Source organism: Arachis stenosperma, chromosome 3 (genome assembly GCF_014773155.1).
Source record: "Arachis stenosperma cultivar V10309 chromosome 3, arast.V10309.gnm1.PFL2, whole genome shotgun sequence".
Classification (NCBI taxonomy): domain Eukaryota; kingdom Viridiplantae; phylum Streptophyta; class Magnoliopsida; order Fabales; family Fabaceae; genus Arachis; species Arachis stenosperma.
In genome coordinates, this window is record NC_080379.1 from 168,050,285 (window position 1) to 168,070,888 (window position 20,604).

At 27.2% G+C, this 20,604-nt stretch overlaps 1 protein-coding gene across 1 annotated transcript; it reads left to right on the forward strand.

The window, feature by feature from the left end:
* Window positions 1–12,130: 12,130 nt before the first annotated feature.
* Window positions 12,131–14,643, forward strand: LOC130970555 (gibberellin 2-beta-dioxygenase-like). The gene is made up of 3 exons (XM_057896669.1): window positions 12,131–12,571; window positions 12,852–13,188; window positions 14,366–14,643. The coding sequence occupies exons 1-3, from the start codon at window positions 12,153–12,155 to the stop codon at window positions 14,603–14,605; spliced, it is 996 nt and encodes a 331-aa protein (XP_057752652.1). The 5' UTR covers window positions 12,131–12,152; the 3' UTR covers window positions 14,606–14,643.
* Window positions 14,644–20,604: the final 5,961 nt, after the last annotated feature.

Consider the following 20,604-nt stretch of genomic DNA (forward strand, 5'->3'; position numbering starts at 1 on the left):
CTTCGTACTAAGAAGTCGGTCTTGACTACGATTTGCTCTAAAGAAGTCGGGACGGAAAATAGTTGGCAGATTAACATCAATTCAAATAAGTAACTGCCCCTAAAATCTCTCTAATCACTTCCGAGAGCCATATCTTAACCTCCCTAAGATAAAGGGACGGTTATCACCCTAAAAATATGGCACTACTCCAACGGTGGTTATTGGCTCACCACTATAAATACACTGACACCCCTCAGGTATCTCTAAGCCCAATACATTCTAAACCTGCTCACACCCTTGCTAACTTAGGCATCGGAGTGTCTTTGCAGGTACCACCCCCATTCACTCACGTACACAAGTCGGAAGGAGGTTCCAGCGTGCAAACCTGCTCGGAAGCTACCACCCACAAACGATTGGGCCGGCCAAATACAGTCCCGTCCACTAATCTCCGGATACCCACCGTAACAGATATATTCTATTAAAAATTGTTTATCACTTAAATTTTGTATTATAAAATTTTTAATATTTTATTTTATTATTATATATTCGTTCTGATATCTGTGTGTATAGCTTTTATTAAAAAGGTTAAAATATTTTTGAAATAAACAAATAATACAAAAGATGAAATTAAACATGAATAAAATATTTTCGGATTTTATTAATCTATATAAGTGTAACAATACACATTAATCTTCACTATTACAATACATTCCTTACTACTCACATAACATACATTAAGGTACTACTAATCTCTTGCTTAAAAAATGAAGAGTGATGGTGAAAAGATTAAGAAAAACAAAGGGAAACAAAAGATAGAGATAAAGAAGATTGAGGAAAACAGATATTGCCAAATTACTTTTTCAAAGAGAAAAGAGGGTATTATGAAAAAAGCAAATGAAATAAGAGCTTTATGTAATACTAATATTGATTTGATAATGTATTCTTCAAGTGGAAAACCTTATTATTATGGCCATTCTTTATTAAAAACTATGAAAATAGCTCTTTCAAATGAACAACAATTTCACTAAAGCAGTAATCAATTTCTTGATATGCAAAATCTTATTAAAAAGAACGATTCACTTGTGGATCGATTGAATGTTAAAAAAAAAAGCTAAAACTCTTTCTAAGATTTTAAAGACAATTAAAAATGATAGCAGCATCACTAATTGGTGGGATTCTATTTCTCAAAGTTATGAAAAAAATAAAGAAATAGAAGAAGCTCTTTTAGGTCTCCAGATCTTCTTGAGAAACCAAATTTCATTCAGAATTGATTCAAATCAGGTTACAATTGCGGATACAACTACAGCTGAAAATGTGACTTCTACATCATATATCACGGTGGTAAGATCTCTTTGATCATCTTAATTAGTATTGCATTAGCTTCGAAATATTTTTGAATCGTTTGTTTTTGGTGTCAACTAACTATCATTTTGAAAAAATTAATTGGACATAGATATATGAATCGTATAGCTAAAGGTCTCATGTTTTGTGCAAAAATTTCAAATTTTGGATATTGATAACATGAATTATCTTTTTACCAAAATCTTCATATTTCATTTACATAAAAACTTTCTTAGATACGAAATAATAGATGTGGATTATATTACATAGGTAGAAATCACTTAAATTCTACTAAAATTTTGACTTTTGAAGAAGTTAAAGCATGAGTAGTTATTTCTTTTGGAATTTTAAAATGTTAAAGGATTTGACTGTAGAACGTTTTTACAAAGTAAATTTTTATATATTTAATATCATTAAAATATCAAAATTTTATCTCTCTATAAAAAATTCTACATTTGCAGTTTCTACAATTAAGTAAAATTAATTGTTAAATAAAGGTAAAAAAATAAATAAATTCATATCTAAGACAAATTTCATAAATTTTATTATTAAGCAAAGTTAATAATGTTGTTGATCAATTTTGTCTTATTAATAATAAATGTTAAATTCTTCAATGTGACTTGTTTTAATTGTTTTTTAAGTAGATCAAACCATGATTCAAGTTAACGCTGAAATTATTGAACCATACCCTACTAATGCAAGTGTGAGTATTTTCTCCAACCTAGCCTTTGATGACCATAATGCCCCTGTTCAGTATATCCTTCATCAGACCAACACCAACAAGGATATAATAGTCAATTTTTCTACCATGTTGGTAATTGGAATGGTGCTATAATAGTCAATTTTTCTACCATGTTGGTAATTGGAATGGTGCTGGGGAAGCCACGGCGGCTACGACGACGGCGGTGGAAATCATCCTTACACTTCAAATTATAACAATAATAACGCCGGAGACTTTATTGGTTTTCCATACAACAACAACAATAATCCATTTAACAATGATGGTTATGGCGGTGTAGGGTTTTTCTAAAGGAATTTGTAGGCAATAATAAAATTTGTGCTGATTAAAGTTAATGTTAATGTTGTTTTCCCATTATTGTTGAACCTTGGAAAATATATAAGACATATTATAGTTTGCTATTATTAATATAATGTTGTCCTAAATTAGATATTATGTTAAGTTGTCCTATTATATGTTACATGCATGTATGTGATGAAAATTGTTATAGCAGAAAATAATCATGCATATTTGTTCCAATAAGTGGGTCAACTTACTCACCTAGATGCAGTGGGTGGAGTTAATAATCAGAAAATTTTTTTCAAGGTCAAAAACTTTGTCAAGAATTATTCAAACACGAACAATGAGGCACGAATTTAATTTAAGATATTGTTGTTAGAAAATAATTTTAAATATCTTAACCATTGTGGGATCTATATATTTAATTTTTCAAACAAGACAGATGGTTAATTAAAATCTCAGCGAGTATACTTTGACAACATTAATTAATTATGAGTTTATGTATAATTTATGATGCATGGACACTGGTACGACACGGGATATGTTGACACGCGAATTTTAAAATCTTATAAGATACGAGAATATGTATACATATAAAATATAAAGTATTTTTTGAATAAATCGTAATTATATTTTCATATTTTATTGATATTAAAATATAAATTAATTTCTTAAATTATTTTTAATGTCTTATTTTAATTATATCAAGTATTTAAAATATTTTTTGTTTTAATAAATAATAAATATATACTAGATCTAAATTCATTTTAAGAATATATGTTAAAAATAAGATTGGACACGCTTACACATAATGGTATTTAAGTGTGTCCAAACGTGTCTAAAGAAATTTTTTATTTTTTATTAAGACACGTACAGTACAGTTGGACACAGCAAACACGCGTGTCGAACAAATGTCAGTAAATATCATATTTGAAATGTGTCTGATACACGGACACGACAATTCAACGAAGTATCCGTATTTTATAGATAACATAAAAAAGGAGACAATATAATGAATAATATATTTTTTATTTTTATTTTTTTAAGTTGGATTTATCATATCAATATGCGAATATGATATTATACAATATCCTATAGGAAACATTTTAAATGCACCGGGGAGTACTGGTGTACCAGTTGTTTTAACAGTTGATTTCAATTAATATATATTATATATATTTTTTATAATTCAGATCAACGGTTAAAACAACTGGAACACCGGTACTCCCAGTGCACTTTAAATGTTTCCTATCTTATATACTTGTGGATTGCAAAATTCAAATTCGGATACAAATCAAATCTAGCGATTAGACGATCAAATTCCTTTCTGTAACCCCTATTCTAAATCATCGTCAAAATTGAAACATAATAAAAATAACATCATAGCAAATATCCCATATATATATATATATATATAACCCACCCTTCCCCCACACACATAAATTTATCAAAAAGTGAAGAAGAAAGAATTTTAATTTGTATCGAGTATATATATATATATAACATTTTTTTAGTGTCTACTCATTGCTTGTATTGTGTATCATATTTTCCTTTTTTATAATGGTATTTTGTTTTGGGAAATAAAAATATGGTAAACACTTAAATAAATAATTTTGATGTGTAAAAAACTACACATAAAACTCATCATTTAAAATTTAACGTCCCTTGTTTTTTTGTTCCTGATATATAAAAGTATATAAGAAAAATCAATTTCAAAATAATTTTTGAGTAATTGACAAATAAATTTTTAAAAATTTATATTTCAAACATATTAATTTCTAAAAAAATATTAATAAAATTTTTTATAATAATAAATATAGATAAATTATATTTAAATTAAACTCTTTTATGATGATCATAAAAGTTAATCTAGATATAATGTGTCTATATTTATTATATATTGTAGAGAATTTCATAAATATTTTTTTTTCAAGAATTACCCTGGCCGAAATACAATTTTTTAACCAAAAAAGAGTAGGAGAAGGAAGAGACCAAATTATTGAATTAATTTCTTTAAAAAAAAATTAGAATTTTATTAGGTAGATAATGATTTTTGTAAACAACGTGAATAAAAAGTTCTAAAATTAGTCCAATAAAATAAAAAAAATATACTACACCTTAGAAGAAAGAAGTTAGCATAATATTAGGTATAACTGCAAGTCTGCACATTTGCAAATTCTTATTTTTTTTTAATTTAAAATCTAAAATAATTAAAAATTAATTAAATTAATTAATTTTAATTTTCTTTTTTATTCTATTATTTACGTTGTTCATTATTTTCATTGTCTTCTTATATACTTTTCCAAAAAATTAAGACTTTGTTTAAACAATTTTTAAAGTTGAGCCTCCTTGGATACGACACGCTCGCCCAACTTGTGCATCAAACTGTTATATATGTGTTTTATTTGAATTTATCTATCTTCAACCTATATATATTTAAATTTCATTTTAATAGTTAATTTCCTCAAAATTTCGTTTTTTTTTCTAGCTATTGAACTCTATCTAATCCAACCTCTTAGTTGAGTTCTCTGCATGTTATTTTTCTAGCTATTCTTAACTATTTCTCTATAACATATATAATCTCTAAAATTAATATAATTAAAAAAATATATAGAAGAAAGAATAATTTTTTACTAACAAGTTATAAATTATAACTTAAATGACATAATTTTTTTATATTAATCTAAAGATTGCAGATTCGAATCTTTCTATCTTTAAAAAAATATATTTTTAGTTGACATTATTCTAGCAAAAGCAAAAGCAGTTGTTTAAAGCACATGATCATAATGAAGTTCGTGCACTGCATCATATATATTGCATTGGGTAGGGGACCAAATATGTGAATCCTTTCTAGTTTCAACACGTAGTAGTGTTAGTTGTGCATTGCAAATTGGAACATTCATTATTATTTTCTCCCTAGTTATATATACTAGGAGCAATAATAGGGGCCAGTAATTTTTGTGATTGTTAGTCATCAACTAGTTATCAATGATGATTTGATGGTGTGAGGTTAGTGTGAGATTTCATTCAATGGCTCACCTGTCTCTACTAGTTACATGCTGACCAAAATTCAATAAAACTGCTGGCTACTAGACTTTTTCTATATACTAGTATTATATATCAAGATTCATCACTCGAAAAGCAATGCAAGTTTTGCTTTCTTATTTCAATTAAACCTCCCAAAAAGAAGAAGGGAAAATCTATCTAGCTAGATTATGAACAACAAAATTAATTAAATGTATGTTTATATGATAAAAAATAGTTATTTTGTATATATAGTCGAATTTGATTTTATAAAATATTGAGTTATAATTATATTTTTTTGTTTATTGTAAGCAATAATCATGCTTGTTGCGGGACAGTACTAGCAGCTAGGTATACTTTGGTACGTAACTGTCATGGGATTGTGGGTGTGGAATAATAATGGGGGTGCTGGCAAAAATAATGGACCCAATTTTATGCAACTGCACTTGTCTTTGTTTTCGAATCTTCATTGGCTCTTAAAAAAAAAAACTTATAATAAGGGAAGAATTTCACATGTTCGTAATACATCAATGATCCAATAATTTTAGCCTTGTGGATCTCAATTATAATAAAAAATATAATATATATTAATTAAAATTAACGATTAAAATTATTGAAATGTCAGTGCTTCAAAAACATTTAAAAATTTTCAATAAGTACATATGCTGATATGCATGTTCTTGAGAAGTTTATGGTGTATATGCTTGTTAACAAATAATGATGATATAAATTAAAAAGAAAAATATCATATGCGTGCAGAAGTATAATGCATGACAGGAGACGAGGACCGATCATATGCGGCACACTACTTTAAAGACATCACAAAAATTTGTAGTTATTTCAGTAATTTTGTTTGCAACTATATATATCCCAAGATATTGATTATTGAAACATGTTTGTCAACCAATCATAGTGTCATTAGTGTCTCAATGGCCATGCCAAATATTTTCAAAATACTGTATACATATAAAAAAATATGTTAGAGATATAATCATTAATGTTGTTTTTTTTATCGACTTAAATTTTTAGAATAAGATTTAATTTAAATAAATTTCTTAAATAAGTATTTTGAGAAATGAGTTTAAAATATAAGGAATTTTATTAATAGCATATTATAAATAAGTTATTTTGTGTTTGGATTTTTAGTTATAGAAATACTTATTTTAAAGTTGTAACGTTTGAATAAATGACTCAAAAAATACAATTTTTTTACACAAAGAGAATAGATATTAAAATAACGATGATAACAAATATCTTTTAATATTGAATATTGATTTTACATAATTTAATCACTGAGATTTTATGTCACACATAATATTAAATACAAATTTAATAATAAAAATAAAGTGGTAGAATGATAAAAAAAAAATTCTAAAAGGAACATATATATGCAGCAGGTGGTTCGTAGATGGAATATTGCGTGTGTGAAAATAGTGGTGGAGGGTCAGTAAATATTGCGTGAAAATGGTGGTGAAAGGCTCATACTTCTAGCAGATAGAACATTACATGAAAATAGTGGTGGAGTGCTAATATTTTTAGCAGAAACAGAAAAAATTATTTCACCGAGCCAAGAATAAAAGTAGCACAATATTCTCTTTTATTTTAAAGTCAATTTTTTTAATAGGAATGATGAAATAACTTCTGAAAAAGAAAAAGTCATTTTTTTATTTCTTCAAAAGCTTTTCATTAATTTTTTAAGAAGTTAAAAACATTTCTCAAGAGTGGTATTAAACATGTTTAATGTAACTTTTTATAATCCAAATATAAAAAAAGAAAAATAGTTTTTGCTACTTTCTAAATGAATTTTAAGTAGTTTTATGACATGGTATCAGATCTCTGTATTTAAAAATTCAAGAATTTGATCTAATAGTATAAGGTAAATTAATAAAAAAAAAAGACTTATACAAAAAATCAAACAAATTCAAACATATAAGTCAAGAATAATTATGCTACGTATTCAAAAAAAAGAGACTTTTGCTACTTAAGTTGTTTAATATATTTTTGTTAATGTTTTTGGGGAAGTTAGATCCATGGTCATTTTTATTAATTATTACCTTAGATTTCATGTTGAAGCATATTTCTAGGGAGCATGCCAAATATTTCGTTGGTATTGCCATAGCCATATTTAAGTCATCATTATATTGTACTCCGATCTGTCCATGATTATTTTTGAACAAGCTAAGCGTTCTTATCAAGATCAGATCCTAGGCAACTCCCATGGCTATTAGCTATGCACGCACTTCTTTATTTTCTCGTAATGACTTTGGTTATGATGTTGGATTAATAATTTACCCCTCAATGAAAAAGTTATAACTACTAGCTATTAGCCAAAATACAATCTTTTACTTAATTAAAGTTATGTGACCAACATATATTAAATATATGGTTTGATTTTACTTGGAACAACTTTACTTGAATAAAAAGATACGGATCGAAAATGTTTAGTAATAAAAAAAATTAATCAAAATCAATCAGATATTATTTTATTTAATTTTTATTAATTATTGCAGCAATTAATAAATGCTAAATAAAATAAATTCTGACTATTTTTTATCTTCCTAATATTATTGAAAAAGATATTAATTATTTACTTATTATTCTATTTCATTCTTTTCATTTATAGGATTAGAATCTTTTAAAATGAAAAAAAAAATAGTAAAGTAGTAAAGTGAGAAATTAATTATATGTAGACAATAAAAATATTAAACAATGTAAACAATAGATATATCAGATGTTCAATTTACTAGGTGTTCGGATGGTTATCCTAATATTAAGATTTAGGTAGGTAATTTAGAGGTGTAATGTATTTTTACTTTATTAGGTCAATTTTAGAGCCATTATTCACATTGTTCACAAAAATCATTATCTACCTAACAAAATCCTTAAAATAATAAAACATATATTTTATAAAAGTTACAAAATCAATAATAACTAATTCTTCACTTTACCATTTTATCAACTTCTTCACTTTATAAATCTAAATTCTCATTTATAATACTTCAATTCGCAAACAGATTACCTTTCAAAAATCATATTATATTAACTAGATCAGTCAAGCAATATGATGAGAATAACATAATCAAGACATGTTTCTTTGTATAAACTACACCCTAAACCCTAATAATTGAAATGGCACATTATTGATACATTTACCATGACTTAGTTTTGATGTAAATATATCTATATATAATCCCTCAACTTAATTTATTATGATATATCAAAATTTAAAAGTCATAATTGAACATATATACTAGAAATCCATTTATTATAATAAGCTCTCTAATGTACAAATTAAACACTAGTTCTGGTTTTATTATTAATGACATACAAGTCACTTTTTACTTCTTCGGTATTTTCTTTTTGTTAGATTATATTTATTGAATAAAATTGCTGTATCTAGCTAGACACAAAAGTTGTGATTACTTAGCTTTTTACCCGTAGGAATGTTTCTAAAAAAAAAAAGAAGGAAATAATGTAAACAACATATGAAAACGAATGGAAAGCAGGAGTCAAAGTGTGAAAGCAAAGCAGAAATGGATCTTTCAAAACTTTATCATTATTTATGAATGAAGCTACATTATTACTTATTTTCTTACATGACTTTCCATATCAGTTATAATCAAGCATGTATATCTCACGGGACACTAACTATCGAAGTGCATGAATGTTAAGTTCAAAAGAGAGCACTTAGTTTTACTCATAATGGATTTTGTGATAGAAACGTGCACTTAATAAAGGATGTATGTGTCTACATCACATTACTCCACTTCTATACACATACATACAATTACTCATTCATTTCCTATGTATATAATTTATGGCTATATATTCCTAACCTTTCTTATGCTGACAACTTTTTTTTTATTTTTAATTTAGTTTCTGAAATTGAGTTATTAAGTTCACTTGGTTTTAAATAATATATATTTTTGAAAATAGTATAAATTTTCTGGTCGCTTAAACAACGTGTCTTGAAAAATATCGATATTTTTAAAAAGCAAATAATGAATGAATGTTTTATCATTAAAAATAGAAAGAAATTAAATTAGATATTCGTTAAATATCAATACAAAACTAATATTTATATACTAAAATTAGTAATTAAAATCAATTATTATATATTTATGGATAAATATATGGATTATTTAATTTATTTTTAATATGTATTTTATATTAGTAACTAATTTTGATAGCTGATTTTAGTATACAGGTTGATATCAATATCTAACGTTACATAAATAATTAAAGGGTAAATACTCTTTTCGCCCCGTAAGACATAACGCATCTTAATCATTCTTAAACTTCAATCTGGTCTCACCCATTAAAAAAAATGATAGATTGACTCCTACTACCAGATAATAAAAGATTGTCGCTAACATATCAAGTAACCCTGTCACGTGTCACCTCCAAATAGTTACACGACTAAAAATTCTTTTCCTAGCTACTTTTCCTTCCTTCTTGCCAATTTTCTTTAATGGGTGGGAGTTTGACTAAAGTTTAAAAATGATTAAAATGTACTGTATCTCACAAAAAAAAATTAGAAACAAAATAAAATATCAAAAATATTTAATAAAAAAATTAGTCAAAAACAGTCAAAACTTAAATGTTACGATAATTAATGCATATTAAATAAGACAAGTTCTGAAAAAAAAAATTTTTGTCTTTCTGATAAGCATTTACCCATAATTAAATATCAGTGAAGATTTTTCATTGTAAGTGATACTCATGGCCTGATATAATCTGTTAGGGTAAGGGTAGATGCTTTTATTTGTTGAGAAGCTCTATAATTTGAATGGCCCCTCCCAACTCTATGCATTCTTGCCCAGTATATGCCCAAAAGGTTGTCATTGAATCCGCATGTTATTGGTGCTTCCTTGTGATAGCAACCTTCCGTCAGGGTAGTCACATGAAATCTTAGACAACAATATCACCCATAAAGATTTAGGATAGTGACCCTAATAATTTACTTTTTTTTTTTCTAAGTCTACTACAAATTGGCTCGGAACTATCTCACATCAAAATTCATGTTTGTTAATTATTACCCTCTTTTAGTTAACACAGCTGTCTCTTAAAAAAAATTTACTAGAGTTAAAATTAAATGAGTTTAACCCAACCACAAAAATAAGTGAGGAGAAAGTATAGAGGAATAATGATCATGTTAAACAACGTAAACAGTGAAATAAAAAAGGGTTAAAGTGTAAAAAGTAAAAATAAAATTTTTAAAAGAGTAATTAGGGGTAGATTGCTTTTTCTTTTAGAAAAGTACAGGTAAATAATGAAAATATTAAATAATGTGAATAATAGATATATCGGATGTTTATTTTACTAGGTGTATAGATGATTATTCTAATATTAAAATTTAGGTAAATAATTTGAAGGTGTAGTGTATTTTTATTTTATTAGTGGTTATTCACATTGTTCAAGAAAATTATTGATTAACTAATATAATCCTTTCTTTTTTACCTTTTGTGGTCTATTGTTCACAATTCTATTAGATAGATATGAGAGATTGTAAATAATGAATTATATCTCAGACTTATGATTAAATTTAATTAATTTAAAATTTAAATTCTAAAATTAAAATTAACTTTTTTTTTAACTTATTATTTATGTCGTTTAAAAAAAAAACGTTATTTGTATACTTTCTCATAGCTACATGCTTGATTGAACATCTTAGAGAGAAAATGTATTGCCTTAACCCTTCGGAAAATTGACCTGGGCCAAAACCTTTTCTTTGACTCACATTACATAGCTAATAAGAAAACATATGTGGAAATTGAACAAAAGTTTCACGCATGACTAATAATAGAATTAAAATAACAAATAAAGTTCTTTTATTTTTGTATCATTATTGCAAATACTATTAACATTTGATCCATATTGATGAGTTGACTAATGCGAGAGGCACAGAAATAACACTAAAAAAGGTTCAAAAAGTTCGTACGGCTCTACTGATATAATAATATAAGAGACTTACTAGCATTTCTTGTTTTTCGTGTGGGAGAGAAAAGAGTGTATCTCCCAATAATGTGAAAAAAGAAGTGTTTAATTTTGTTATGTGAGTTATAAATATTTGTTTTATTTTTTTTCTAAACAATCACAAATCGGACGGTCCGATATATGATTTCGAAAATAAAAAAATTTAATTTTAAAATCGGACCGTCCGATTTTTATTTAAAAAAAAAATACAAAACGGGTCCTGCGATTTGTATTTTTTTTCAAACAAATCAGACCTTTCGATTTGTAGTTTATTTTTTTCTTTAAACAAATTGGACCGTTCAATTTAAATAAAACACCATATAAAAAAAAACACCTAATCTTCTAATAACAATGTATTACACATATATTTAACCAATATAAAAAAAATTAGCCAACTTACGAGAGAATGAGTAGAATTTATAATTTTTAGTTATTAATTAATTATTAATATTTAAAAATATAAATTAAAAATATATTATTAAGTTATTATACTAAAAAAATTAAATTAATAATTAAAAATACAAATAAAAAGAAAATAAATTCGGATGGTTTTTGATTTCTTGTGATACAACTTTATATAAAAAGAATGTGAAAATTTAAATAGAGTCGACTTTACATGAAGTTAATAATTGAGAGCTGTTAAATGAAAATTTATCAAATCAATTAAATTATCTAACTACTTTTAGATATGACACGTGAAGTCAACTGCACGTAAATTTTTTAAGAGAAGAGAGTATAAATTGTCATTGATTCTCCTCAAGTATTGCAAGGAATTGAACAAGTAATAGTGAGCGAGAATCCAAGAAAGAAGACCATGGTTGTTAAGGTTGTGTCCCACACAAGCGAATTAAACCGCTTTCTCCCCATCAAGCCATGCAAAACTACTCCTCCAACCATCTTTTCCGGCACCCCTGAGGTTGACCTCTCCCACCCGGAGGCCAAGACAATAATGGTCAAGGCCTGCCAGGACTATGGCTTCTTCAAGCTCATCAACCATGGCGTTTCATTCCACCTCATCTCCAACCTCGAAAACCATGCCCTTAACTTCTTCAGCCAGCCGCAGTCTCTCAAACACATGGCTGCGCCGCCTCACGACCCTTTCGGCTACGGCAGCAGCCGAATTGGCTCCAACGGGGACGTCGGCCGGGTCGAGTACCTCCTCCTCAACACCAACCCCGATGTCCTCTCCCCTAACTCCCTCCTCATTCTCCACCAGTTACCCGTACTCTTCAGGTTAGATAGATATACAATCATTTATATTATATAATTTCATGAAGTATTCCATATTTTTTATAATAAAATAAAGGAAAATGCTAAGAAGACAATGATTTTATTGAACAATATGAACAACTATCAATTAAATTAAAACACACCACACTTTTAAATTAACCCTCTAAATTTTAATATTAAAATAATTATTCATATACTAATAAAATGAACATCCAATATATCTATTGTTTAGATTATTTAATATTTTTATTGTTTACCTATACTTTTTCTAAAATAAATTCAGATGCGCGTTGGAAGAGTACATGGTGGCGATGAAGAAGATGTGCTGCGAGGTGCTGGAGGTAATGGCGGAGGGACTGGGGATAGGGGAGAGGAATGCGCTGAGTAGGGTGGTTGGGGACGAGAGGAGTGATTCGTGCTTTAGGTTGAACCACTATCCGGCGGTGGCGGCGGATGGGAATATGTTGATTGGGTTTGGGGAGCACACAGACCCACAGATAATATCAGTGCTTCGATCGAACAGCGAATCAGGGCTTCAGATATGTCTCAACGATGGCAGTTGGGTTTCTGTACCACCCGATCCTACTTCCTTTTTCATCAATGTTGGTGACTCCTTGCAGGTACCTACCCATCCCTTCATTATTGTTTTAATTCCGAACCTTTGAATTAAATCCTTATTTTATTTTTTATATTTGAAACATCTTATTTTATTTCAAATATCTTATTTTGACTTATTTTAGTTACTTAAGTCAAAATTAAAGTTTTTTTTTTCCAAAATTACTATTCCATTATGATTTCCTTCAAGTAGCACCAAAAACTGTAATAGAAAAAATAATATTTTTTGAAAAAAAAGTTGACCGAAAAACAAAAAACATAACTAAATAACATATTTAAAACAAAAATATAATGTTTTAAACATTAAAATCAAAATTAAAATTTAACTAAAATACTAAAAACTAAAATAATATTTTATCTTATATTATATATGTCCAATTCTATAGTACTTTTTATTTTGGTTCTTAATTTATCTAACTTATTTTTTAAAATAAAAAATTAAATGTTTAGAATTCATTAAATATTAACAATTTAAATTTTTTTAACAAATTAAGTACCATGCTAAAGGCACGTTAGCCAGTAGCCAGCACCATTATATATAGACTCCACATCACATTCAATATCAAAGAAAAATAAGTGATTGTAATCTCATAAAAAAAGAATATAGATATCATTTTTGACCAAATAATACCCTACATTCTCAAGGGAAGAACAGGAATCATGTCTCAATCTTGTTCCTCATAATCTGCCAGCGACTGATGTCCTTGTTTTAGGGGTGTGTGTACCTATGTGTCGAAAAAAAAAAGTCATATATGCTTACTATTATATTGCATTGTTAAGAAAATGACATTCCAATATTTGATTCATTCTACTAGTTGGTCTTTTATTATTTTCCTCCAAATTTTTTTAAAGAATAAAATATATTTTTATTTTTAACGTTTATAATTTTTTTAAAAATATTTTTAATGTTTTATTGCATTTAATTTTGTTTTTAATGTTTTTTATTTATGTTAAAATTATTTTTAGATATTAATTCTATGTAAAATATTAAAGACAAAATTAAAAAATTTTAAAATTATTTTGACACAAATAAAAAATATTAAAGATAAAATTGATCGAAAATAAAAAAATGAATAAAATTAAATATTAAAAATATTTTTAAAAAAATCACAAACATTAAAAATAAAAAGTATATTTTATTTTTTATTTAATTTTATCTGACTTGGTTTTGCATACGTGAAGGTAATGACCAATAGAAGATTTAAAAGTGTAAAGCACAGGGTATTGGCAGAGTCAAAGAAGTCAAGAATGTCAATGATATATTTTGGAGGAGCAGCATTAAGTGAAAAGATAGCACCATTGAAATCACTCATGTCGAAAGATGAAGAGAGAATTTACAAGGAATTCACATGGTTGGAATACAAGAATGCTGCTTACAAGTCAAAGCTTGCTGATAATAGGCTCAGCCTCTTTGAGAAATAATAATCTCATCCCACAATAATATGAAATTAAATATAACGGCGGAGAGAATAAATTTTCAAAATAGTGTTTTTGATTTACGATTTTTAATATTTTAGTCTTTTAAATTCAAAAATTATTATACTAGTTTTTTAAATTCGGACAGTATATCAATTTTTAAATCTTTTTTAATGTTACGTCAATAAATAAAACAATGAGTTGATTCTGACTTAATTTGATAGGTTAGACATATAGTTAAATAATGTTGTTTTGTTTGACGTTTAAATAAGACAAAAACAAAAATAATAAAAAAATTATATAATGTATAAATCGTATTAACTTTTTTTCTTTTTTAAATGATCGATATTGTTTTTTTTTTTTACTTGTTTAAGCACCAAAATAAAATCACATTATTTAACTTTATACCTAGTATGATAAATTAGAGATAACTCGATGTAACATTTCGAAAAACAATAAAAAAGAGTCAAGCAACTAATATAGTGTTTGAAGTTGAATCTCAAATACTAGTATAATAAATTTTAAATTTAAAAAACTCAAACAATAAATATTGTGAATCTTAAGAATCACTATAAAAATTTACTCCATCAAACATATATAATATTTGAATTCTGCTAGGGAGTCAATGTAGTATTTATACAATATGTATAATGAGCTATTTATTTGGTCCAATATGAGTTAAAAAATGAACTTCCAGAATAAAATACTACTAATTTCTCAAACACAATACACTTATATTATCCAGAATAACTATCTAAGTACCAGAGATAATAAACATCTGATATTTTATTGAATTAAACATCCATATACTTCTATTATACATATTGTATAAATACTCCATTAACTTACTATATTTTTTCATAGTATTATTATTTTGTTGGATTGGGCGTTAATAAGCTCACCAAGTTGCAATCAAGCTCAAATATATTAGCTTCGGTCCCTTTTCAATTTTTTTAAATTAAAATTAAGAATGTAAACATATATTTGGGGACAAATTATTAAAATAAATTGTTTGTCTTTTAATATTATCAAAATATAACATCTATACATTAAATACAACATCTGATTGGTGTGCCTTGTTTGAAATTTAAATTTGTGAGTTTGGCAAGTATTTAAGTACAATTTAGATTAAATCTACACTCTACACATATTTTTGAGTTTTGACACTATACTAGTTAGCCTAAACGATGATATGTTAAACTTATATTCATGTAAAATAAAAATCTTTTTTATTTATCTAAAATGAAATTTATAAAGATATAAAATAAAGAATTATGTGTTGTATGTATATCATTCCGACTATCATGAGTTAATCAACTTAATATATGTATATTATATTATGAGATATTGTGTAAGGAGTTTTATATATGAATATATGTCTGTTTGTATTTTTCTTAAGATAGAGTATTCATTTCTGGTTTTCAAAAAAACCAGCGATACGGTATTGAGTCACAGGCTCCTATTTTAATATTTAGTATATAAAGTATTTGTAATACTTCTTGCTATCAGAGTGGCGCAGCCAGAAGCATGACATTTTGGTAGTGATGGTGTTACAATATTCATCCCTTTTAGTGTATCATTCTAAATTCATTACAACATGATGTAAACGAAAGTGGTATAAAAATAATATAAGTTTTCATAAGTAGTATATATTATTGTATTAAATTCAGCAAAAAAAGCATGATACAGTCTATACAAACAACACCAAAATATATAACGACTTCAACCACTTGTCCATGTGTACTTAATGCATCATCACAATAAGTCACATAATATTAAGAACTTTAACCTCTAATTTTCTTTTCTTAATACATTGTACCTTTTGAAAATGAGAATAATTCTTGTCAAAATTTTTTATCGTATTCTAATATAAATTTTATATTGTAAATTTTAAAAGACAAATTGAACTTGTAGCACTCAAACAAAATTTTATTTTGCAATTTCTTGTATGAATTTCATATTATAAGAACTTAACTTTAATTTAGAAGATAGTCAGCCATATGACTCAGACAATAGAAAAAAAATTTTAAATAGAATTCAACGTCAGTATAGATGGAAGAAATTAAATTCGATGAATCTAAAAACGGTTATGAGTTTTTATGTTAACAAATGACATTATCATTTTATAGGGGATATATAGACAAATATAAATCGCTATAGAGTACTGCAATTTATACCTTTTAAGTATATATTCTATTAGAAACTGCTAGAAGGGTATAGCGATTTCTTCTCACACACAATCTAATATAAACCGCTACACCCTTCGACAGTTTACGTCTAAATCATAATTTATAGTATTTCTATGGTGGTTTCTATAGAAATAGGAAGAATGCATTTACGTTTTCAATGTATAGATGTTATATTCTAATAATATTAAAAGATAAATAATTTATTTTAGTAACTTACCTTATATTTAGAGAAAAAAAAATTATAAGTCAAGTATACATGTAGAAACTCTTAAAATTAACTATTCATATATAATATATATTAAAATATAAAAAATATATATTAAAAATTAAATAATATATGTATTTATACATAAATATATAATTTTTTTATTATAATATAAAATATAAAAAAATATAAATATATACAATAAATACAACTATAAATATCAAAATTAAATCAATAATCAATCTCAATCAATTTATAGAAATATTTTGGTAAGTTCACTTTGGATTTTGATCATGGATTGAAATAATAAATCAAATTGGTTGACTATTTAATCAAGTTGGATTGATCTAATAGTTAGTTTACTAATTCACTTTTTTAATTAATTTTTTTTGTTACTAAAGATGTTTGTACATCCCCCAACCCGACAGGTTAAGAATTAATTCATTGCGAATCTGAGCTCTATTTAAGAATCTGTCGCTGGTCAATGAATTGCTGCATGCACAAGGCAAAATTCGAACTCTCGATATTTATTTAAACAAACAAGTGAATTGACCACTTGACCAACCCAAGTTAATTTTCGTACCGGGAATACTAATGCAACTTATATCACAATATCATGAATGGTTGTAATTATAATTTAAAATTTTAGTTTTTCAGCTACAGTACAATTTACACACAAACTTGTGGGCGCCATGTCTATTAAGTTCATCAATAAGTACAATAATGGTCGGTGATTTTTTCTTTTTGTTTGTTTGTTCTCTTCAAAGACATACACATGCATGCATGTAATGTAATGCATTTGATGAGTTTTTGCTTTCAAGGGTCCAAATTTGACGTACCTTATGCAGTTATGCACATGCGATCATACTTAGTGTGCCTTTGAAAAGTTTTAAAAATATTTTTTTTTTTTGAATTTTGACTTATAAAAAATAGTAGTATTAATGTCAGGTGCAATTTTTAAAACGAAATTATAGTTTTTTAAGAAGCTATTTAAGAGTTTATAGAGAAATTGAAAAAAATGACTTCTCTTATAATACTATTATTTTTTATCACATTTTTATAAAATAAGCACTTTTAGAACTAAAAATTCAAATACAAAATAACTTATTTATAAGCTATTTTTAATATAACCATTTATTATTTAAGTTATTATTTTAAAAGAAACTTAATTAAGCTGTTTATCCAAACTGTGGCTTAATACTATTAGAATCGAAGCCACAAATACACGTGTGCATCCCATATTGTTTATTGAGAACCAACAAACAAAGACCATTTTTTTTTTCATTTCCATCATAATAATTAAAGTGAGTTCATCTTTATTTGAAAATAAACATATGCTGCTATCTACATTTTGCTCGCCAAATTCATTGAACTTCCCATCCGTTACGTCCGTACGAAAAAACTGGACTATGTGCAAATAATAACAAGTTAACAACTATTAGACAATGGCATAAAGCCAATATAATGCGTCATTGTATGCTTTCGAATAATTTTGTTCTCAATTTCTAAGATGACATGCATAGTATGTAGTAGGGTCATATTTTTCGATTTGTTGATCATTTCTGATTCTAAGATGACATGCATAGTAGTAGGATTCATATTCTTCTAAGTTTAGAGTTTATTTGAAATGTTAGAAATTAAAATTTACTCCAAAATTAAATTTCTTTTCTTGTTTTAGAAGTATCAAAGTCTAAGTTGTAGAATGTGTAGCAAGAGCTGAACTCAGTTCTAGAGAGAAGAGATAGAGAAGAGAGTGTGATTTAAAAATAAAAGTAATGTAATTGTCATTGTGAATGGATAATTATTACAGATACTAGCGGAAGTATTTATAATCGCCAAAATATTTGATAATAAAAAAAATTAATAAAAAATAGTTAAAATTTGTCTTATTTAATATTTGTTCATTATTAAAAAAATATAAAAAATAATAATATGTATTTTCTGTACAACGTAAATGATAGAGTAAAAAAAGTTAATTTTAATTTCAAAAATCAAAATTTGAATTAATTAGGTTTAATAATAATTTTGAATTCTTTTTTTTTGCCACAATAACTCTCTCGTAATCTTGTGCCACTGCTGGGGCTGAACTACGACCCGGTGCCCCCACAACTGCTGTCAGCTGTCTCGTTAATTGTTTTTTATCAACTAAGTCAGATGTTCATTTTACTATATATGCGGATGGTTCTTTTTCATTGTAAAGTGGATGTTTATTTGGGTATATCATTGGTATTTTACTTGATTTGTTTGATTCTGCATGCACATGTCCGTAGGATATTCATTTTACTATGTATACAGATGGTTATTTTCACAAAAATGTGGATGTTTATTTGGGTCATACCATTTGGGTGAACGAAGCAAAGCAGCACGTGATGGAAGTGGCGAAGACACGATACAACGGTGTGGAAGCAAGGACAGAGATGCAGCGTTGGAGAAGCGGCAAAACAAGGCCTTTGGCTCGACGATAATGCAATATCGTGAGGGGGAGAAAAAGGCACGCAGCGACAGCGTCGTTTGCAGAGAGAACATGAGCGGCGCGATGCATGGGAGAGGTGCAACAGCAACATCGAGAGTACAGGGGGATGCAGAGAAGAAGAAAGAGCAGTAGCAGCAGCGTCGATTGCAGAGAGCACAGGGATGGCACGACATATAGGAGAAGATGCAGCAGCGCAGCAGTGCAGTGCGTTGCTTCTTCAAACAGTGACGGTGGTAGTGAGGTGCATTGGTAACGCACGACAGAGAATGGAGAGTGAAACGACTGCAGTAAAATGAGAGAAAGACAGAAAATGAGAGATTAGAATTTTAGTGGATAAATGGAGTGAAATATTTTAATAGCATTCTTCAAGTTTTTTTGGTATAACATTTTGTTAGGAAGTTTTGATTCATTTATATTTATATAATTTTATTGTTTGCAAAGTTATTCTCGATATTATTACAATTAATAAATTTTGAGTTGAGCTCATTTTTTTAGAGGAGTTGTATCTACTTTTTCAAATTGAGATATTGAATATAAATTTATCGGCCTGTTGTGTCAAAAGTAAACCAAAAATCAAGCTAAACAATTACAAATTGGTTATAAAATTATTCGGTATATAATATGACTCAATCCTCTTTTGTCGCTCAAATCTTCGGTTCATAGTTATGGCTAATCACGCAAGAATTAGCGACTGAATCCTTACAACCTGGGCAAACTATTCCATGATTAAATTAACGGACCTACTGACCATTCTTTGTGGTTGCACCATTTTCTTTTTCATTTTATGAGATATGGCTCCAGTTTCTTTTCTCATCATAGTTTATGTTTATACACAGGTGGACTGAGCTAAATGTACTTTTGCATTTTTTGGTCAGTGTCGTTGTCTCCTCTTAATTTGGGCTATAAAGGACTTTAAGGCCAATCGAAACCTGTTTTCTTTTCTTGGACGGTTAAACCCATGACAAAGAGCCCCATATCTAGAAATCAAGCAAGTAAACCAACAAGACAAAAAAAAAAGCAAGTAAACCAACTTGGGTTAATAAAAAAGCCAACTTATGTTAAAATCACTTGTGAGAAAATCTGTGAGGAATGTGTGGGTGAAATGTATATATAGGATTATGGGTTGTCTAATTTATTG